General features: G+C 42.9%; 1 protein-coding gene across 2 annotated transcripts; it reads left to right on the forward strand.

Moving 5' to 3' along the window:
• The first annotated feature begins 705 nt into the window (after positions 1-705).
• SOWAHD (sosondowah ankyrin repeat domain family member D) lies at positions 706-16,935 on the forward strand. Of its 2 annotated transcripts, none has more exons than XM_082263601.1 (2): positions 706-866; positions 15,773-16,935. In XM_082263601.1, the coding sequence occupies exon 2, from the start codon at positions 15,937-15,939 to the stop codon at positions 16,852-16,854; it is 918 nt and encodes a 305-aa protein (XP_082119727.1). In that variant the 5' UTR covers positions 706-866; positions 15,773-15,936; the 3' UTR covers positions 16,855-16,935. The 2 variants fall into 2 exon arrangements, with proteins under 2 accessions (XP_082119727.1, XP_082119728.1); XM_082263602.1 differs by lacking the exon at positions 706-866 and adding an exon at positions 928-1,002.
• The last annotated feature ends 6,523 nt before the right edge of the window (positions 16,936-23,458 follow it).

Below are 23,458 nucleotides of genomic sequence, written 5' to 3' on the forward strand. Positions count from 1 at the left end.
CCTGACCAAAGTTATCCCAGGAGAAATTTTAGTCCTTATTCGCTATCTGGATATTTGTGAAGAAAGTGGAATCTGTTGCCTCTGGTTTTACCCTTTTTGGGAAAGTGTGTTGGACCTGCTGGTAATACAGAGGTCATTGCTCTCAGGTGAGCGTGGTTTGTTCTCACTGGTGAAGGGTTTATCACATGGAAAAGATTGTCTTCCTTTTTCCACACTGAATTGGAACACTTGGAACTTCTTGGCTCTTTGGACTGTCCTTATTTATTATTTTTATCTTTAATAAGTCATTATTGCGCTGCACTGTTTTGTATATTCTATATTGCATGGATTATAAAATGTTTAAAAAGAAGAAGAAATATTTTGACAGGTGGAATAGTTCACATTTTTACAGTTGAACATTCTATCCTGTTTACAAACTTTGTACAGCTGTTAGGTATGCGTGTCTTTATAATGATCCTTTGCTCTAATTCAATTTCATACTGCTTACATGTAAATGCTGCTTCTATTTTTATTACAATTACCAGTCCCTGGAGTCTCATGGAATACAGTAAGTAATATATGTGTACACACTGGCCATTACAAAGTGAAAGCTGTGTGACATGCGGCAGTTTTGCAGCAGTCCATGTAGTTATTTACATGGGTGCCTCTTCCCTCTAAGGACTCATAAAGGAAGTAAGTCATTACACTAAGGTCCTTCACATGTGACCTCTCCGCTGTTGATACATGTTATTCTTTTCCCTTCCTCTGTCTGTCCCTTTGTGGACTCCTTTCTACTGTATCATGGATCTAAGCCTGAGCATACAGCTGCTAACAAGTCAGACCTGTTTCAGGTGCAGAGGTCACAGCTGAGAAAACTACAAATATCTGTAAGTAACTTTTGGCAAAGTTTACAGCAAGGCGGAAGAAATGAGTTTTGAAGGGAGGGACTGGGGACATTCTCCAGACCACAGGTTGGGAACACAGCTCTCCTGATCACTGTCACCGTTCTCCTGTAACAGATCTGTATGTATATCATATCTGTGTTGTGCTGATTGTTTACACCATGGTGAGATCAATATAATCGTACTAATTAATGTGGGCTATAGATAATTAGTAACTGTGCTATATTTGTATTATGTGTTCATACCTACTGTAGGGACTAGGCTCATTGCATATAGAATGGTCACTGTGTGATTTTGGTGAAAGATCAGAAATCTGCCTGTATACTGTAGATATAATTGTAGCAATGTTTCCGGAGTATTTTTTTTTCCAATGAATCCTCAGTGAGGACAGAAATAGTTTTTGCTACCTGTTGTGATTTTCTTTTCCTGGTGTTTCTCTTTGGTGGCATGCAAATACTGTACCTTCCTTCTAACCATATGCTGCCTTAGAAGCTTTAGGAAAGGGTTTTCTTATTCTATGGGTAGGGGGGATTTTACTTAATGAATTCTACTCTCTGCTGGGGAGCCCCCCTCCTCTCATAGATGGGTCCTCACGTCCCACAATCTTTGCCAATACAACAAAGGGATCATCTAGTCTGCTGTTGTTTCCAGTGCTCGGTATACTGGAGTCCACCCATAAACCTACAGCAAGTTCTAATGAGTGAAATTATATAAAAGGTTTTATCAACAGGTCACCAAGCAGGTTTGAAGTAGGAAGTATAGCTTCAAGTTAAAGTGGAACTCCAGCCACATTCTTTTAAAGTAATCTCCCCCAAAGTCAGTACTTCTGGGAGTGCCCCTGTTGTGCTCTGTGGATCCTTATGCTGACCCATATGTCACGTCAGGACACAGTAGTGATGTAGGCACTTGGTGGGAGGAAGCACTTAGGCCTTCTTCAAACTGGCAGTGACATGCATGAGTTCATAGGATATTTCTGAATGCATAAAATTCATACAATGATGTTTAACAGTACATTTCACATTTTGCATTAAGATGCTTTAAGTTTAGCTGCATTTAGGAAAAATAAAATTCTGCATGTCCAGGGGCAGAGTAGATGCTCTATCTAAATGCATGTCAACATAGATGCATTTAAGCCTCGTGCACATGGACAGGTATTAGCTCCAAAGTCCTCAAGCATATAATCTTTGGTACTTTCCCGCACTCAGGTGCCACGTACAGCTGCCAATACAACTAAATGGCTGTATGTGTCTGTACTCATATAAATGCAGATCTCTTCTGAATCAGCATTTACCTGTGCATGTGCGTACAATGTATTTCCCCAAACATGCCACTGCCACCGAACGCAGGAGAACTCGATCTGGTTATAATAATTAAATAAATAAAGTGTGTTTATACGGACCGGATGATTTCTTCTATTTAAAAAAAAAAAATCAAAACATAGGAGGTTAGTGTGAATGTTGCATTGGGGCACATTTACACTTGTGTGTTGTGTTAACACATGCTAAAACGCACTTATTCACATGCGTTGCCACATTGCATGGACTATGAGCGATCAGTGCAATGAATTGCAGTGCAATTCATTGTGAATAGCACCCCATCAAATTGCACAGTAAACCCAGTGCACTGCGCCACAACGTATATACTGTACATTGCAGTGTACCGCATTGGTAAAAATCGGTCATGCTATTTTTATCCTTTGGTACATTGGCAGCCTATGCATAATGCATGGCTGTCCCTAACGCTAGGGATAGACTGATTATCGGCAAGGCCGATATATCGAGGGGCCGATATGCACTTTCGCCAATATATATCGGTATTGGCCCCGGAACTGGCCGATGATGCCAATATTTTTGTGATGTCATTCTGCCTTCTTAAGCTGCCTCCCTCGCCTTGGACAGCCTCGTCTGGAGTTGGGACTAGTCTTGCGGGAGTGTATCACAGCCATACACCCACCCACAGCAGCCCTGTACCAGCCAGCCACAGGCACTGTACCAGCGAGCGAGCCAGCCAGCCACTCACGGGACAGGCCCTGTACCAGCCAGCCACAGGCACTGTACCAGTCAGCCAGCCACCCACAGGCCCTGTACCAGCCAGCCACCCACCAACAGCCCCTGTGCCAGTCACCCACCCACCACAGGGTGCCAGCCAGTCACCCACCACAGGGTGCCAGACATCCAGCCACCCACAGACAGGGTGCCAGACAGCCAGCCACCCACGGACAGGGTGCCAGACAGCCAGCCACCCACAGGCCCTGTACCAGCCAGCAACAGGCACTGTACCAGCCAGCCGCCCACAGGCCCTGTACCAGCCAGCCAGCCACCCACAGCCCCTGTGCCAAACACCCACCCACCCACCACAGGGTGCCAGCCAGCCACCCACCACAGGGTGCCAGCCAGCCAGCCACCCACCACAGGGTGCCAGCCAGCCAGCCACCCACCACAGGGTGCCAGCCAGCCACTTTGTTTTTCAAAACTTTAAATGTACAAATGTACACAATATCGGCCCATACCGATACGTTGTGACCAAAAGATCGGTATCAGCCCTGAAAAAAATATATCGATCTATCCCTACCTAACGCAATGCATGTTAATGCGTATTAGTGTACATACATAAGCGCAATGCAGTGGAAAGCGATAGTAAACCACAAAAAAAAAGAAACTGGTCCCCCCCCCGCTGGCTCATGTCATAATGTACTAGCACTAAAAACCAGATCCCGCCAGCGAGGTGCTTTCACCATTGACAGGGAATCTATCTTTACTCATCTTCCTTCCATGTTCGTTGGCTCAGGCTGTTTGAATGACCAAGCCGTGATGACGTCACTCCCGGAGGAGTCACAGCCCCGGCACTGCTCTCTCAATGGACAGTACACCTTTCATTGAGAGCACAGTAAGCAGGCACCCTAAGTCAAGAGAACCAGTGTCCGCATTGACAGATTTTCCCTCTGTAGTGGGTGCCGCTCTTCCATCTGTGGCCCCGAAACTTCCACCACCGATTAACAGGCACACACACAAGCTCTCAGGGAGAAAGAGAGCCTGTGCGCTCCTGTGGGGGATTTCTCCCACTCCTTCTCCTTCACTCACTGTATGCGTGCGGCACTCGCACAGGGGACACAGCCATGCTCCTTCTCCTGCTTTCCAATTGGCAGGAGGAGGAGGAGAGCCAATTAGAACACTGGAGCTAAGCAGCAAAGGACCATAGGACATGTAGTCACCAGCAGCATTGTAATTCCAGGGGGTGAAACTACAAAGCCCAGCATGCCCTCTGAGAGACCAGAGAGGGATGAATCTTACACCAGAGGCTGCCTGGGGAGGGGAGACACACCATGAGGCGAGAGGAGAGAGACTGAATGCAAGGGGAAGAGGTGCCACTTCTGATGTTGGTGTGAGGATCCTGCCACAGCTCCAAGAGTCGGAGGGTGACAGACATCTCACCAGAGAGGGACCCAGGTGCATCTCCAGGCGTTCCTGTGGACATGAGGCGTTCCGGTTGTAAGGTAGCCAGGCGGACCACCTATCTTGCCAGGACATCTTCCTTTGGACCTTGGTCCCAGGACTGGTGAGGGGGCACTTGCCCATCTTAAAGACACTCTTGTCCACCTTAAAGACCGGGTAGGCAGACAACGTTGCCTTACTGGTGCATACACCTGTAGAAACGTACACCCTGCTGAGCTGTCATAGTATCCGTCTTGCTTGCCAGGATACCTTTAATGACATTTTGCTCATCCTGAAAAATAGTACATCAAGTGCACCAATGTCAGGCTAGCTGAAGATACCAGATATCGCCACTGTGAGGACCTTCCTGTTTCTCCTTCAGTTAGCAAGTTTGGTGATCATAGTAATTTTCACTAAAGAGGGATTCTAACGTTAATCATGAAGTTGATAACTTCCATTGTTGACTATTGCTTCATGTGTTTATTGCCTGGGTCTGTGATTTAGGGATGTTAGGAAGACTGACAGACCGTTATTAAGCAAGACCTGTTTCCCTTCATGCCTGAGCACATAGGCCATACTAAAATCATTCAAGTTGTTTAAAGGTGTTATTTAACATTCACACATGGCCCTGTGCTGTTTTGTTGTACATCTGAGTTTTGCCATTTTTTTTTTTTTTGACTACTAAGTTACCCTATGACTGTTCGCTGATTGTTGAAGTCTCCCAGTAAACAAACTTCCTGGTTCACTACAGTTTGTAACTGTCATTACCGTGCTTACATTTACACTGTTTACTAGGTGTGCCAGAAGGGCTGGGACTGTTCTTGGGGCTGAGAGGCAGAGTACAGACACAAACATATTGAAGCGGCTCGTTCAAGAGTGGTGCTACACCTCTATTACTTTTCTGGGACAACCCAAATTTAGGATTTACTTTTACTCTCAGTGATAACAGTAAAGAGGACAAATAGAGAGGGTAAATCCCTCTAATGGGGGCAGACAGCAATAAAAACTGATAGGGGTTCTAATCCATCTCTTCTCCACCCAAAACTAAAAAAGTTTTGCCTTTAGTTATATTTTAAATTGGAAAGGGCTAGAAAATCAGTCTATAGGGAGATTTACTAAAACTGGTGCAGCTGTGCATAGTAACCAATCAGCTTCTAGGTTTTATTGTCAAAGCGTCATTGAACAAGCTGAAGTTTGGTTACTATGGTTGGTATGGTTACTATGCTCCAGTTTCAGTGTGCACCAGTTTTAGTAAATCTCCCCCATTATGCCCCCAAAACATTTTTACCTGATCACACCTTCTCACAATCTTCTATTGAATGCACACTGAGCTGCGCATATGAAGCTCAGCATGCATTGCTGACTGTACCGGAATGACTGACTCCTGTGTGCATGCATGGGATGACATCACCCCTCCCCCCCTCTGCTGGCCAATAAATAGGTCAAAAACGGAGCACCTGGAAGTAGCCCAAGGAGAAGATGACAGCAGCAGGTAAAGTATTTTCAAGAGTTAAGTTCCACTTTAAGGGAACAAGATTACAAATACAGATCTTTACATCAGTTACAACATAAAGGGTTGCTTCTGCCTCCCATAGACTTTCCGCTTTTTTTTGACACAGTACATTATAACCATTCACCTGTCTACTAAGATATCAGGGACGTTAGTTATGTCTCCCAGATTCTATATAGCCCCTGGCCTTCTGGCTTTATTCCACTCACCTTATTTCAGCTAGTAATGCAGCAGCAAAGGGACCAGATTTCCCACTCTCCTTAGGTCAGTCACCTCCGAGTCATCTCACAGAAATATGTCAGCAAGGAAGCCTGATGTTTTCTGCAATCCCCCTCCATCACCGAGGTACAGCTAGAGCTTGGATCTCTCCTCTGACAGCTCACTGGGACATAACTACCAGTCGCTCTAACTGTGTACCTCCAAGCACTTTCCTCTCACTAACAGTTATCTCTGGCTACTACTGTTGCTAGGAAAAAAACAGAAAGGGCCCCTCAGGGGTTTTCTGGCAGCAAATATTAGTAGGACTATAAGGCTCCTTTCACACAAACGATCCGATCAGATCCGTCTGTCAGTTTTTTAGGCAGATCTGATCGGATCCTCCATGCATCCCTATGGGGCAGCGGATGTCAGCGGAGACATCTCCGCTGACTCCCGCTGCCATCCGCGTCTGATCCTGCCCGTGAAATCCAGATGGATGGAAACCCTATTTTCTATCTGTCCAGGAGATCGGAGCGGATGGGATCAGATGAGAGTGGACAGGCGGTCCGCTCTCATCTGATTCCCCATACAGAGCAGTGGGGTTCTGACACCTCCCTCTCCGCACACAGTGGAGAGGGAGCTGTCATCCGCCTGCTCAGCGGGGTTTGGCAGATTGATCCCCGCTGAGCAGAGAACGGAGCTCATTGCAAGGCAGATCGTGTGAAAGGACCCTTAGTATGTAAAAAATTGCATCTTTATTGAAGATTTAATAAAATCCATTAAAATCAAGAGGGTAAGCTATGAGCTTTGGTTACAACAAGATATACAGTTGTCATACATTGCTTAAAGAGCAAAGATAAGGTCACAAATACAGATCATCACACATTGAATGAGCACCCCAACGCGTTTCAACCTGTACAGTAAGGTCTTCCTCAAGGGGTATGGGATGTCTATAAAAGAATTAGAGAACATGTAATATTACATCAGATATACTGGCATCATGTGGATGTGAATAAACATACAAACATGTAGCTTTACCTAAACAATGGTGGCTATCTAGTGATCAAAGAGCATTTTCATAGTTACAGGAACTTCCCCAGGGATAGAGAGAGTTGTCGGTGGGAGAAGGCACCTGTCTGTAAAGGTAGCTGTTGAGTAGATGAAGATTATGTAAGAGTGATAAAGGATGTGCTGCATAGGTGGAATGGTGAAATACTAATAGAGGGGGGAGAGGAGGAAGAAGAAAGAACAGAGGAGGAGAGAATGGAGAGGGAAAGGGTAGGGCAAACAGAAAAGAAGGGGGCAGAGTAAAAGAAAGAGAGGGAAAAAGGTGAAAGAGGAAATTGGGAAGGAGAGGGAACAAAGAGAGAAGGAAAAAGGGGGGGGGGAGGGCGGAAGAAAGAGAAAAGAAAGGAGGAAAGGGGGGGAAGGAGAGAAAAAAGGAAAAGGGGAAAGGAAAGGGAAAGAGCAAGGAGCTGAGGAAAGGGAGGGGAAGGGGGACAGGGGAGGGAAAGGGGTGGGGGAAAGAGCAGGAGGAGAGGAGAATGGAGGGGAGGTAAGAAAAAACTGAGGAAGAAGGAGATGAGAAAAGAGACAATGGAAGGAGAGAAAGGGGGAAAAAATAGGGGGAGAGGGGGGGGGGTGGCGGGAGAATGGGTTGAAAGGGGGTAACATAGTGAGGAAGAGACAGGAATGATAGATGAAAGAAAGAAGATGGGAGGGGAAGGAGGGGAGAGGGGAAAGAAAAGGGAAGGGGGGTGTTGGGAGTAGGAAGGGGAATGGGGGGAAAAAAGGGAAGGGGGAAAAATGAGGGAGGAAACAGGGGGGGAGAGGAATGAGGGAAGACCCAAAGGGACCCCTGAATAGCAACTCAAAAATGAGTGATGAAATGGAAAGAGAAATGTGTGAAGGGACTGATGACCAGTGAAAAGAGCCAGCACCCAAACATACTGTGTGGACAGCTGCAGGGAATGTGAATTTAGATGTGCTAAAGTGATAGCAGTCTTACACATATCACTGTTGCAGAGTGCTGAAGGAATCTGAAGGTAATTAAATTAAAATGAAAATAAAATTGCAATGATTAGGATGCAGGTTGTATAGGGAAGGAAGACAGCGTGTAGGGAAGGGAAAAACGTGGTCCTGTAGAAAAATGTGAAGCAGGACCCTGCCAGCATCTGGGAGAAGTGAGTGTGAATGCAATGACTGGGAGGCACTAAGTGTATATACAGTGCCTTGCGAAAGTATTTGGCCCCCTTGAACTTTGCGACCTTTTGCCACATTTCAGGCTTCAAACATAAAGACATAAAACTGTAATTTTTTTGTGAAGAATCAACAAGTGGGACACAATCATGAAGTGGAATGAAATTTATTGGATATTTCAAACTTTGTTAACAAATAAAAAACTGAACGTGCAAAACTATTCAGCCCCTTTACTTTCAGTGCAGCAAACTCTCTCCAGAAGTTCAGTGAGGATCTCTGAATGATCCAATGTTGACCTAAATGACTAATGATGATAAATAGAATCCACCTGTGTGTGTAATCAAGTCTCCGTATAAATGCACCTGCACTGTGATAGTCTCAGAGGTCCGTTTAAAGTGCAGAGAGCATCATGAAGAACAAGGAACACACCAGGCAGGTCCGAGATACTGTTGTGGAGAAGTTTAAAGCCGGATTTGGATACAAAAAGATTTCCCAAGCTTTAAACATCCCAAGGAGCACTGTGCAAGCGATAATATTGAAACGGAAGGAGTATCAGACAACTGCAAATCTACCAAGACCTGGCCGTCCCTCTAAACTTTCAGCTCATACAAGGAGAAGACTGATCAGAGATGCAGCCAAGAGGTCCATGATCACTCTGGATGAACTGCAGAGATCTACAGCTGAGGTGGGAGACTCTGTCCGTAGGACAACAATCAGTCGTATACTGCACAAATCTGGCCTTTATGGAAGAGTGGCAAGAAGAAAGCCATTTCTTAAAGATATCCATAAAAAGTGTCGTTTAAAGTTTGCCACAAGCCACGTGGGAGACACACCAAACATGTTGAAGAAGGTGCTCTGCTCAGATGAAACCAAAATCAAACTTTTTGGCAACAATGCAAAACGTTATGTTTGGCGTAAAAGCAACACAGCTCATCACCCTGAACACACCATCCCCACTGTCAAACATGGTGGTGGCCCGACATCTCTTAAATCTCATGCTACGATTGGGGTGACCGTCTCTGTAACGGCCTCACTCCTCCCTCTCCACACCCACTTCTCCCCTGTTCCCGATACTGGGAAACCCGGCCTTCCCACCTGGTACTTCGGACCGGGCGTTTCAGCCCTTGTTGGGCTCAGGGCGGGGTGCGGCCACACACTTTTTGTGCTCGGATGGCTGGCCCTCGATCGAGGCACTGACTGCACCTAACGGCCGCTATAAGTTGCCTTTTTGGCAAGCAGCTCAGCTCCACCATTTTCTCCACTCGTTGCCTACGCCGGATCTCTTTGGCCGAGAGCTCACTGCTTATGAGGTTCTCTGCTCCGGGGAAGGGATCCTGCCGCACGCTCTTTCACAAGTTTATAATCTGCTGGTGTCCCCTGCGGAGGACTTTGCCCCCGCCTTCTTCTCCAAATGGGAACGGGATCTTCAGCTGACGTTTTCACCGACTCAAAGGCTAAACCTTTGCAAAATTGCTTTAAAAACACCGACGTGTACAAAACTTCAGGAATCTAATTACAAGGTGCTGACTAGGTGGTACAGGGTACCTTCCCTCCTGAGCAAGATGTTCCCGGGGACATCTGACGTTTGCTGGAGGTGTCAGGAGGAGCGAGGCACCCTCCTCCATATCTTTTGGTCCTGTCCTAGACTGAGGGATTTCTTGTCCGGGGTTGGCTCCCTTCTTCGGGGCCTCACGGAACAGAATATATCAGATACCCCAGCATTTTTTCTCTTGCAACTATCGAGCATACCGCTGCGCAAGTACAAAAAATCGATAGTACCTCATGTCCTATCCGCAGCGAAATCATGCATTCCACTCTATTGGAAGACCTCCCAAGTACCTACCATCAGGGACTGCATGTGAAGGTTGGAGGAAATCAATAAGATGGAGGACCTGACCCTCACGGCGCTACATAGACGAGACAAATACGTGAAAATATGGGGATATTGGAATACGTTCCTTCTCTCAGACAGGGGGAAAGCCCTGATGTGCTCATGAGCCCTTTTGGTGCAGATGGCTAGGCAGGGGGTGTTGGTTTGGCGCTGTATCCCACTACCCCTGCTCCCTTCCCTCCCCCCCCCCCGCCTTCCCTCCCTCCCCGCCTTCCCTCCCTCTCTCCTTCTTCTTCTCCCCTTTCTTGTCCTCACCCTGCTTCATTTCTATCATCTTACACACTCTTCTGGCATTCAGTGCCACTATGTATATTTTATTTTATACAATCAGGCAGAAAATAATATTTGAAAAAAAAAAAACATGGTGGTGGCAGCATCATGGTTTGGGCCTGCTTTTCTTCAGCAGGGACAGGGAAGATGGTTAAAAATGATGGGAAGATGGATGGAGCCAAATACAGGACCATTCTGGAAGAAAACCTGATGGAGTCTGCAAAAGACCTGAGACTGGGATGGAGATTTGTCTTGCAACAAGACAATGATCCAAAACATAAAGCAAAATCTACAATGGAATGGTTCACAAATAAACATATCCAGGTGTTAGAATGGCCAAGTCAAAGTCCTGACCTGAATCCAATCGAGATTCTGTGGAAAGAACTGAAAACTGCTGTTCACAAACACTCTCCATCCAACCTCACTGAGCTCGAGCTGTTTTGCAAGGAGGAATGGGCAAAAATTTCAGTCTCTCGATGTGCAAAACTGATAGAGACATACCCCAAGCGACTTACAGCTGTAATCGCAGCAAAAGGTGGCGCTACAAAGTATTAACTTAAGAGGGCTGAATAATTTTGCACGCCCAATTTATCAGTTTTTCATTTGTTAAAAAAGTTTGAAATATCCAATAAATTTTGTTCCACTTCATGATTCTGTCCCACTTGTTGTTGATTCTTCACAAAAAATTACAGTTTTATATCTTTATGTTTTTTATGTTTGAAGCCTGAAATGTGGCAGAAGGTCGAAAAGTTCAAGGGGGCCGAATACTTTCGCAAAGCACTGTATGTAGTATATTAAGTGCTTAATTGCAAACATATGCTTCATACTTAATACAGGACAGGTGTCTAGCCCCGCACAGAGAGAGCACTACTGCTGATTAGCAGATAGTGTGGCTCCTTTGGCATTCCGGAAGGAGGAAGCGAGTTCCTCCCCGGCGTCTGCCATCGCCCTGGCAACCACCCGGGGCCCGGCGTGCAGGACGCTGCGCATGCTGGGGATATATAAAAGTGTATATAAGCACATGCACCAAACTATATATTTAAAGTGCTAATTTAATTAGCACTTTAAATATATAGTTTGGTGCATGTGCTTATATACACTTTTATATATCCCCAGCTTCGACATTTTTACTTATATAGTATATAAGTACTGGGGAGAAAATTGCTTCACAGGTTTCTCACTGTGCACCTATTGATATACGCATTCTCCAGTGTATATCACGGTTTTAATGATTCACTTAGCACCTGCACTTTAATAATATAGATTTTATCACGTGGTTATGAGTTTTGGATAATTTTGAATAATATTAAGTGCAATATATTTTTTATATATTTTATATATTTTATATATTTTATATATATATATATATAAATATATATATATATGGTAGATGTCACCTATATGATTAGATTTCTCACCACCACCATAGCACCTTATCACTAGTCACCTTAATTTTACACTTTGGTTTATTAGAATATTATTTATTTATATACTCTGCTATTAATTTATGTTCAAGTACTATCAATTTATTCATTTATATCCCATCTGTGATAAATTATTTGTTAATAGGTCCTCTCCCAGGCAGCGCCAGTTCCCTATTCCCCTTTAATATTTATACTGATATAGCACGCTATATTTTAGGGAGGCTGCAGCCCAACCCCTTCATTTCTCCATAGCGCGGGTTCTCTTATTTTCAATGTTCCTAATTGCCGAATGTTGTCGAGAGTAACGCATGATGATGCGTGACAGGTCGTTATTTGAATCTTTAGAAATTCTAGAATTTTGATTTTTGAACAGCAATTAATGACGTGATTTAGAAAGGGCTCTATTGTAAGCTCTTCTCAGACAGGAATGGCTATAACCTCTTTCCAGAACTCAATTTTGGAGTTTAGCAAGCTTCTTTTTTGAACGAGTTGTCATCCGAACAATTCCTCCGCAAGCGCATGAATTCAAGACATTCAAGTAGGATGTTTTCTGGTCCCTCCCAGATGACGAAGACGTCATCAATATACCTTAGCCACGTGGATATGTGGCTAGTGTAATTGACGAGGTTTTCATCCGAGAGGAAGGAACATTTCCACTCCCCCAGGTACAGGTTGGCGTACGATGGGGCACAACATGTCCCCATTGCCATGCCCTGTACCTGGAGGTAGTGGGTACCGTCAAACATAAACACATTGTGGTGGAGGATATAGTCCAAACCGTTAATGATGAACTTGTTAAACGATCTATCGTGTATGGAATGTTGGGATAGAATCCTCTGTATTGCTGCCAACCCCTTGAAATGTAGGATGCTGCTATACAGGGCTTCAACGTCAAATGTGACGAGATAAGAATTTTCAGTCACTGTAAGTTCTTCTATAATTTGTAGAAAGTGTATTGTGTCCTTGACAAAGGAGGTTAAGGCAAGTACATGAGGTTGTAGGTAATGATCAATAATATGACTAAGATTCTCAGTTATGCTGCCATTACCGGAGACAATGGGTCGTCCGGTGGGGCAAGTGGGGTCTTTGTGAATTTTCGGCAAACTATAAAACGTTGGTGTTCTGGGTGTTTGATTTTTATATATTCATACAGATCTTTGGTAATGACGCCCTCCTGGTATGTCCGGTCTATAAAGGAATAGAATTCTGCATTATATTTTTCTCAACAATCCTTGCAGATATTGGTCTATACCACTCCCTGTTGTCAAAAATTTTGTGGCACATGTCTTTATACGCAGAGTTGTCCATAAGGACAACGTTGCCTCCCTTAGCTGAGGGTTTTGTCACAATACATGTGTTGTTTTGTAAATCTTTCCGTGCTTGTTGTTCCAATTTGGACAAATTACCAGACTTTTTTGAGGTTTCTTGGAAGTTTTTGCAAGTTTGGCAATATTCCTAAGAACCTGTTTAACGAAGAGGGCTTTTTGAAAGGGTAGACATCAAATACCCCTTGAGGAAGACCTTACTGTACAGGTTGAAACGCATAGGTGTCCTCTTTCAATGTGTGATGATCTGTATTTGTGACCTTATCTTTGCTCTTTAAGCAATGTATGACAACTGTATATCTTGTTGTAACCAAAGCTCATAGCTTACACTCTCAATTTTAATGGATTTTATTAAATCTTCAATAAAGATGCAATTTTTTACATACTTATAGTCCTACCTATATTTGCTTTTTTTCCTCTCCAGTTATATTGGGATGAGCAGCCTCTCCATATATTGTGTTGTCCCCTCCTAGCTACTGTTGCTAGGTAACCAGCTCCCACTTGCTACTAGTGCTGCCAATGTACCTACACTGAACCATTATGGTAATTATATACACGTGCAGTACTAAAAGATTTATACATGTACAGTATTAGACATTGGCACATACATTTTAAAGGGAAAGACTCATTGTATAACACTATGTTAACTAGGGCTGAACGATAGTCGATATGATATCGACTATCGTTCTGCGGCCGTAGGCGATATTCATATCGCCGAGGTCACGATATTTGCATAGGCAGGGGGAAGGGACTCGGAGGAGGACAGGAGGACTCACAGACTTCCGTGTTAGGCAGGGAGAAGTCGGGACACTTCAGCGGTGAGCATACACTGACTCACTCGTGCACTGCAGCCCGCCCCACACGTTCAGTGAGTCTCACTCTCCGCCCTAGTTTTCTCAATGGCACATTCAGGGAGCCAATCACGCCGTGATTAGCTGCACAGCTAACCAATCACGAGTGCCTGCACACCTGATTGGTTCCGCTGTGCCGCTACTCACGGCGTGATTGGCTCCCTGAATGTGCCATTGAGAAAACTAGCCCATCAGGAATCAGGGTAAAGGGCCAATCAGAGGGGCCCTTTACCAATTGATCGCTCCGTCCAATGATGGAGAGATCACTTGTCAACAAACCAAGGTAATGCTGTATCGGTGTGAGGAGAGGAGAGAGAAACATCGAAGCAGCATGAATTGCCACTACAGTGCTAATCAGTGCCCTACAGTGCCATCACAGTGCCACCTGTTAATATGAAAATTTTGTAAAAAACAAAATCTTAATTTTGCAAACAATTTTGGGAAAAAATTACAACTTAAAAAAACTCACTATGCCTCTTACTAAATACCTTGAACTGTCTAAATTCCAAAAACTGGTAATTGGGGGTTATTTGTACTGTCCTGGCTTGTTAGTGTCTCAGGAAATCAGTCAGTACATCAGGTGTGATCAATTTTCAATGATTGGTACCAAAGCTTGTAGACTCTATAACTTTCACAATGACCAAATAATATACACTAATTTGGGATATTTTACCAAAGAAATGTAGCATCAAAACTGTGGTCAAAACTTTTAAAGGAAATTACTAATTTGCAACATTTTATAGCAGAAAAGAAGAAAAATGCATTTATTTAAAAAAATGTCAGTCTTTTTTCATGCTAGGTTCACACTTATGCGAATTGGATGCGGTTTTCCCCGCATCCAAAATCGCATGTCAAGAGAGTGTGACTTGCTTTCGGTGGAGCTGGTTCACACACATCTCAGGGGGGAGGGCCGCAGTCCGCATTTGGAAAGGGTCCTGTGCGTCTTTGGCTCTGAATCAGGTGCGAACTCAGGCAGGCAGAAATTCGGATCTGATTCGCACCTGAATCGGTGAACAGGGACTCACTGGACCCCCTGCTGTAAGCCGCAGCGGCAGCATATGTGAATCCAGCCTTATATTGCAAAAAAATTTAAAAACCCAATGGTGATTAAATACCACCAAAAGAAAGCTCTATTTGTGTGAAAAAAGGAAAAACATTTCATATGGGTACAAAGTTGCATGACTGAGTATTTTTCATTCAAAGTGTGAGAGCACTGAAAGCTGAAAATTGGCCTGGTTAGGAAGGGGGTATAAGTGCCCAGTAGGCAAGTGGGTAGGAAGAGATTTTTCCAAAGTGGTGGTTGTTAGTGATGAGACATTACTTCTCATCCCATGTTCTTGTGACATCTCAAAAATAATTAATGTCACTTTCCTTCTGTCTTTGTGTCAAAGTTTACCAGGACAATTAAGGTGAGTCTCCCCAGCAGGGACACGGACAGCAATAAAACCTAAACCCTTACCTACCAATGCAAAACTCAAACTTTGTTTTGGCTTTACATACATTTTAAGTTGGAAAGTTTACAGTTCTACCTTTTCCTCTTCTACGCTGAATAATGTTGTGCAAGAACCTACAGGAGACTAAAATACAGTAAATACAGACTAAGGTACTATTTATAACAGTTTTAATAGGATGTTTAAATTAATACATAGCAGGGGAATTTTATACAATAGATCCCAACAATAATGCTTTAACCCAGCAACTTTGTGGATGTTGATTGACTGATCTTTTGTCACTTTAAGAGTTAAATAAAACAGTTCCTTCTGCCTTTTTTTTTTTTTTTTTGTACCCACAGATTGAGGAAGCAGCCTGTAACATTTTAAAGAAGAAGTAGCTGGCAGTCATGACTTTGTTTAGCTTGTGATTCAGAAGCAGATGGCAGCTCAAGATCAAGTAGTGGCTGAGTTTAAATGACAGCTACGGAACCAAGTTTGGGTCGATTTGATAATCAGGGACACGATGGAGACAAAGGTTAAAAGTTGGCAGGACATTAGTATACTAGCAGAACAGATTATTCAGCCACAAAAAAACAGCACTAAACAGCTGAATGGATGTGCACAAGAAGAATCTGTGACTCCTAAAGTGCGAGACGCAAGAAGCACGAGAAGGGTGGAAAGCCTATGCAGGACACCATCACCTGCTACAATAAGTAGGAGAAAAAGAGGCGTTAGAGGAAGTCTGTGGAGCACAACTGGATCCCTGCCTTTTGGGGGAGCTTGGATCTCTGCAGCTAGTTTTGATGTTGTCGATAACCAAGAGCAGCAAATTGACTATGGGGAAAATGGCATAGTGCTTGACCCAGTTGAGCATGCTTGGATGCTCATGGTAGCAGAAGGCAACTTTGATGAGCTGCAGGAGTCTTTACAGGAGGATCCTGGCTTGCTTTATAAGAGTGATTTTGTGACTGGGTACTCTGTTATTCACTGGATAGCCAAACATGGCCATGATGAGGACCTAATACGACTTATGGATTTTGCCCGTGCCAGTGGCTACCTCGTAGATGTCAATACCCGTGCTAGCGGGGGGTTAACACCACTTCATATTGCAACTCTTCAGGGACATGCCATGTTCATCAAAGTTCTGGTGGGTGCGTACAATGCAGATGTCCATATTCGGGACCATAATGGGCGGAAGGCTTGGCAGTATTTAAAGCCTGGTTCTGATACTAAGCTTCTGACACTGTTAGGGGCTCCCGAAGAAGAGGAATTTGGTGCAGTGGCTGCAAGGAATAACAATAATAACAGTCATGTAACCACACTCCGGCATATTGCACCACTGGACTGTGATGAAATGGATTCTACTGCTAAAATGACAATGGCCGTAGCACCTATCAGGAACTTTTTAAAAAATGCCTATAGTTTTCTAAAGAAGTGGTAACTATTGGCATGTGACAACAAAAAAAAGCATGAGTGATCTAGAATAAAATATTTGCACTAGATTATGTTGCAGCCCAACTCTAATCAAAGGTTAGTGTACTCAATGGGGGAATTTTCCCACCCTGTATTCATCAGGACAGGATGTGAGCAGACTCTCTTCAACAAGGATAAAGACAGCAAGAAAAGCACTTTTTCATAGAAATAGGATAGAGTTAATCCCTGTCAAGTTTTATTTTATTGCAAGCTCTTACCCAGTTGAAAAGTTTATTTTGATTTTTAGTAAGATGACATGAGAAGTAGAGGGAAACCTTTACAATAGGGACCAACAAATTACACCAAAAAGGCCCATATTCAATAACTCTACCTACCCTATCCATCAATACCACTGTCAGTTATTGAAATGACCCATTACTTATAAATATCAAATCATTGACTTCATTGTATAATTTAAAATCAATAAAACAAATATAAAACCAATAAACAACATTGGCATATTGATGGATATGGTGGGCAGGGCCACTGAATGTAGGTTATTTTGGTGTCATTATTTTTGGTGCTAATGACCAAACATGCTTTCCAGGTACTTGAATATTAAGCACCTAATAATATATTTTGTGTTAAACAACTAAAACTTCCTAATGGTTCTAACCATTTTCCTTCTAAACATAGGAAGTAAACTTCAAGGAATTCAAGAAAATTAGAAAGTGATGAGAATTATTTTGGAGTTTAGCATTAGTATAGAATCTCACGAGAAGAGGTTGATAGATAAAGCAGGCCATACACGAGTTGAAAAGCAAACGAGAATTCTTTGCGATTGTCAGGTTGTTCAGTTTTCCCATATTTAGTGTGCCAGCTACTACGCATGATTTTCATTTTGCAATCGAAAATGCCTGATCCAACATGCTGGATTTTTTTTAGAAAACTAAACAAATGAAAGCACAATTGTATACTTGTATATTTTTGCCTTTCGATCAACAGACTGTTCAGTTTTCGACTTGTGTATGGCTGGCCTTAAAAGATTTTGTTTACTAAGGGCATGGCAGTGTAATATGATTGTTTTGTTTAGGAAAAGCACATTGTAGCATTAAAAATTCTATAAAAACTGAAAATTAGATGCAGGGGGAACAACAACATTTCCAAAAGGTCGTTATTTCTTATCTTATCCCTTCATGTACTTGTACCTAGAGACATGAGGACAGATTTTATTTTAACACTGAAGACAGCAGCAGCGACATTCCTAGAATGGGTTATATTTTATGTACTACCTAGAAAAAAAGAGAATTTGTTCTAGAATGTTAGACTTTTTGGACCCCAGCTATAACTTATTGAGAGACTCTTGGACAGAAACAAGAGTCACTTATGTGAATCATATCAGTGGAGAGGAACTACTAAGTTACAAAAGTTTGGAAGTTACTTCACACTGGAGTGTATTGGAATTTTTTTATGGCAATCCAACCATGTCGCTTTCAGCAAAACTTTTATTGACATCCATTCCAATTTTACCCTTTGGTTCCACCTCGACTTTTTTCAACGGTGGAAATTGCGTAGATCAAAAATCATAAATCTGTCCTGTGTTTTTTTTTTTTTTGGGAGGCCAGAATGCACAAAAGTTATACACAATGTAAAAAGACATTAATATGAATGTATTTGTAAGCTATAGGTACAAATATCATTTAATAGGATATTATTCATGAAATTTGTTAAAGCTGCTTAAAAGGTAATCTAGATAAATAGATATTCAATGTCATATACTTCTATTTCAACAGGATCGGGACCATTTTTGGAGGATGATTTAGAGTATATTGGATATAATTAGGCAATCACAGTTGAGAGTTTAAGATACATTATTGTCTTGGTTAGTAGTTTTGTAGTGCCCTAATGTCTACTGGCTCCCTAACCTCCCTGGCGGTCTGATTATGTCCAGATTTCTGTGCTAAAAGCGGTACATTCTTTTGCATAGAAATCTGTTGTTTTACATTTTAAAACTCACCTTCTCCTGCGATCCCCCGCCATCTTCCCCCGCCGTCCTTCTGCTGTCCTCCCGCTGTGCGCTCGGCCAATGCCGGCACCTGTCTTCCAGCTCTCTTCCCTGCGAGCGTTGCGACGCAGGGTGGTGGAACCGGTGGCAATTCCAAAAATGTAAATACACTAAATGAGATGATACAAAGCTGTGATCCTAACAGATTACACTGTATCATGCCATTTCACCACAGGATTTCACCTGGTGACTTTTCCAGTGCCCTGGCTGTGCTTTTCAAGTTCTTTGTGCCTGGACATTTGAGAATGACCATCGCATCCAAAAAGCATTCTTTTTGCACAAAAGCGTTTTTAGACTAACTGGAAAACAGCGACAGCGAAACAGAGTTACATGAAGAACTGAGCGATAGCGATTCGTGGGAAAATTCGTCATTAGGTACGGAAAGTGACGACATTGACGATTCTGATGTCTCTTTCTGGCACATAGCTCAGTTGGAAATTCTGAAGAATAATTTGATATACTTCCCAAATTCCACAAGTTATGTGCAAGAAAGAGACATCAGAATCGTCGCTGTCGTCACTTTCCGTACATGATAGAGAATCTTCCCAGGAATCGCTATCGCTCAGTTTTTAAAGTAACTCTGTTTCACTGTCGCTGTTTTTCAGTTTGTCTAAAAGCGCTTTTGCGCAAAAAAAACGCTTTTTGGACGCCATGGTCGTTCAAAATTTTCCTAGGCACAAAGCACTGGAAAAGCACAGGCAGGGCACTGGAAAAGTCACCAGGTGCAATCCTGTGCTGAAATGGTATGATACAGTGTAATCCGTTAGGATCACAGCTTTGTATCATGTCATTTGTGTATTTACAATTTTGAATTTGCCGCCGGTTCCACCCCACTGCGTCGAACCAGAAGGCAAGTGCCAGCAATCGGCCGTGCACAGAGCGGGGAGAGAGTGTGAGGACGACGGGAACGATGGCAGGGGATTGCAGGGAAGGTGAGTAACATTGCGGGGTAATCCCGAGTGTGGCACGGGGTTACCGCTTTTGGTACTGAAAGTTAACCCCGAGCCACACTCGGGAATACCGCCAGGGAGGTTAAAGCAAGTCTGTCACTAGAAAAATAAAAGAAAGTTTAAAAAAAAAGTCCAGTCTGTATAGAAAAAGACTTATACTTGTCTGTCTTACTGCTACATCACTACTTCTTCAATAAGCAAAGCTCTGCAACAGAGCCAAGATTGGTGGTGCTGGTGGTGGGACAGGTAGGTTCTCTCGTTTACAATGTGGGCTTTTTAAAATTTGATATTGAGTGAGTTGCCCTGAAGCAAACCCAAACTTTGCCCATGTAGGGATAAGAAAGAGGTTTGCTTTAATGCCTTTACCCCCAACAGCTCATAATCACATTTAGTTTACTCCTTTATTTTATGCTCTGTTCTGAAACTTCAGAAAATTACAGGTACTTACAGGTAAGGAGGAGAACGTCACTCATGTCCCTTCTTCTCATGAGACACCCCTGGTACTTAGTTATTGGCTTAGCACTTGGGAGTTAGGACTTGGAGCTTACACAGGGCTTCCTTTACTTAATACTGCTGTTTGAATAGAGTGGTTTGCGGTGGGGGGGTTGGGTGAGGAGTATGTGCTACTGGGTACATTGTGTTAAACTAAACCTTTTGTTTTGTGTGGGCATCATTTGTTTGTATTAAGGATATATGAACAGACAGCATGTAACTTGTTCCCGCTGTCCGAATCAGTTGATAGGCATCTGTGCTGTATGGGTAGCTTGATTCTCAAAGCTGGATTTGCACTTTTTTGGGTTAAAAAATAAATAAAAAGCAAAAAAAATTCAGATGACACAGTCAACCTCAGACAAAGGTACTCAGTTAATCTCTGTGAATATATTAGACTACTCTCAGGTCCTAACTATAAAGTAAACCAGAATACTGAAATTCCTTATAGGAAGTGGCGTGGGGGGGGGGGGGGGTGTAGAACAGGAGAATCAGTGCTGCCCTGTGCAAGACCATTATACAGAGTTGGTAAGTATGAAAAGTTTGTTAAAAAAAAAAAATGAATCCAACATTTACAATCACTTTAAAGACTCTGTACAGGGAAGATCAGCATCTGAACCCAGAGTGGGTGGAGGCTGATAGACTAGAGGTGATATAAGGCATTGCACTTACATTTAAAGTAAACGTTTACCAGTATTTGTGCATTATATTTAAAATTATTATATCCAAGAAAAAAAAAGTCTAAGCTTCTAGTACTAATTTAATATAAAAATGTTATTTTCCCCCCTCCACCCTTCATAATGCTTCATGTCTGACTCCCAGTTAATATACCATGCAAATCCGACTTCTGGGCATATTTATTATACACATACACATGATACAAGATATAATACTTTCACCGTTTCACAATAGAAATGATAATTATATTATAATAGAGGTTATCTGCTGTTTTTGTACTATAAAGTGCTATTTTATTTAACCCAATTATGACAGGTGAAAAAATAAAGCATGCTGCTGCTACTAAATGTCTTATGCTGCCCCATACATGTATTGATTTATGAACAAGAATATTTGCATGAATATTTGTATATTTGTTGAATTGACAAGTGTTGTTTAAAAATTCCACATGCTGTTAACATTAAATTTTTAAATTAATATAACTTCTGAGCAAAAACCGCATACACTATTTGAAGATTTTTTTGATCGAGAAGTTTTCCATTCTGCTCCTTCGATGTTTTCTTGTCACCGAATGGACCCCACTAATGGTTTGAAAAATAGGATGAATGTTCTTAACCACTTGCCGACTGCCTAACGACGATTTACGTTGGCAGTCAGCCCCTCACAGGCAAAGTGACATAGATCTACGTCGCTAGCCTGTGAGGGTGTAGGGAGCGAGCGCGCGCCGCCGGAGGCGCGCTCCCGCGTGGTCACGGACCCCCCCGCGCGCGTGACCGGCGGACCCGATGTCCGCCGGTCACTCTGCGATCGCCGCTGCAGAGGGAGAAAGTCAGGCGACTAGTATAAACAAGCCGCCTGTCATTCTCCCCTGTGTAGAAACTGTGATCACACGGTTCTACTATGTAGGACCGTTGATCACTGTTTCTACAGCTCAAGCCACAGCCAATCACAGTTAGAATCACGCCCCTAGGGACACACACAGCCCCTCCCTCTCAAATAAAGTTAACCCCTTCACTACCAGTGTCATTTTGCAGTAACAGTGCATATGTTTAGCACTGATTACTGCAGTAATGTCACTGGTAACCCCAAAAGTGTCAAAAATGTCAGTCAAGGGTCCGATCTGTCCGCCGCAAAGTCGCAGTACCGCAAAAAAACGCAGATCGCCGCCATTACGCGTTAAAAAAAAAACAACAAAAATGACAAAAATCTCTCCCTTTGTTAGTAAACGCGATAACTTTTGCGCAAACCAATCAAAATACGCTTTTTGCGATTTTTTTTTACCAAACATATGTAGCATAAAACAAATTGGCCGAAAATGTTAAAAATTTTTGATTTTTCCTTTTTTTTGGGGGGGGGATTTCATATAAAAAAATTTGAAAAATATTGCTATTTTTGCAAAATTGACGCTCTTTTTTTGTTTATAGCGCATGATCAAAAAATCGCACAGGTGATCAAATACCACCAAAAGAAAGCTCTGTTTGTGGGAAAAAAAGGACATCAAATTCGTTTAGGTACAGCGTCGCACGACCGCACAATTGTCCGTTAAAGTCACGCAGTGCCGAATCGCAAAATAGGCCCTGGTCAGGAAGGGGGTAAAATCTTCCAGGGCTTAAGTGGTTAAACAATTTTCTTAAGAAAAATTTGTTTGTGGATGGCCAGCATAAGTGACAGCAGGTGCAGGGAACTTGTATCAATCTACCTGCCTATTACAAGGGAGTCTGTCATGAATATTATATAACAATTCGGTCTGAAAATTTGCAAAATAGTGTTTTATGTCTTTTAAAATTTTTAAAATTTTGATCTCTTAGTCTGATATGTACCACATTTAAACCTCGAATGATACATACTATATATCTGTCTGAGTATAATGTGTGATCACAGCGGGAGTAAGCCGCCGGTGGCGTGCATTTGTGTCCCTCAGCTGGAAGTGCAGGATCATGTGTATATACATGATCCTGCGCACAGCGGCTGCCCTATAGACGGCAAGTGGATATAATATTATAGGGTGCCAAAGACAGGAAGGCAAGGAGCGTTGGAATCTTTCTGTGTTAGGGCCCTTTCACACGGGCGCTCCGTATTTCCGCAAATCATCCTATTTTTTGCGGATGATTTACGGACATAATGTAAGTCAATCGCATTGCGGATGTCAACGGAATACCATCCGCTGACATCCGATTTTCTTCCTTTCAGTTCTGTTCCATTTTTTGGAACGGAACAGAACCCTATTTTTCCTCCGTTCAAAAAATGGAAAGGAAGCAAAATCGGATGTCAGCGGTGTCATCCGCAATGCCCATAGACTTACATTATGTCCGCATATCATCCGCAAACGGATGGGATGATATGCGGACATACAGAGCGGATGACACATCCGCTCCGTGAAAAAAAAAAAAAGTGCCGGAGCGGATCGCAATGCGGTCCGTTCCGTGTGAAAGAGCCCTTAAACAGTTTGC

This window comes from Pelophylax lessonae (assembly GCF_965119305.1).
Source record: "Pelophylax lessonae genome assembly, chromosome: 7".
Lineage (NCBI taxonomy): Eukaryota > Metazoa > Chordata > Amphibia > Anura > Ranidae > Pelophylax > Pelophylax lessonae.

Excerpts from the sequence above, each read along its gene's own strand:
- SOWAHD (XM_082263601.1), top strand. The coding sequence starts at position 15,937 with ATGGAGACAAAGGTTAAAAGTTGGCAGGACATTAGTATACTAGCAGAA.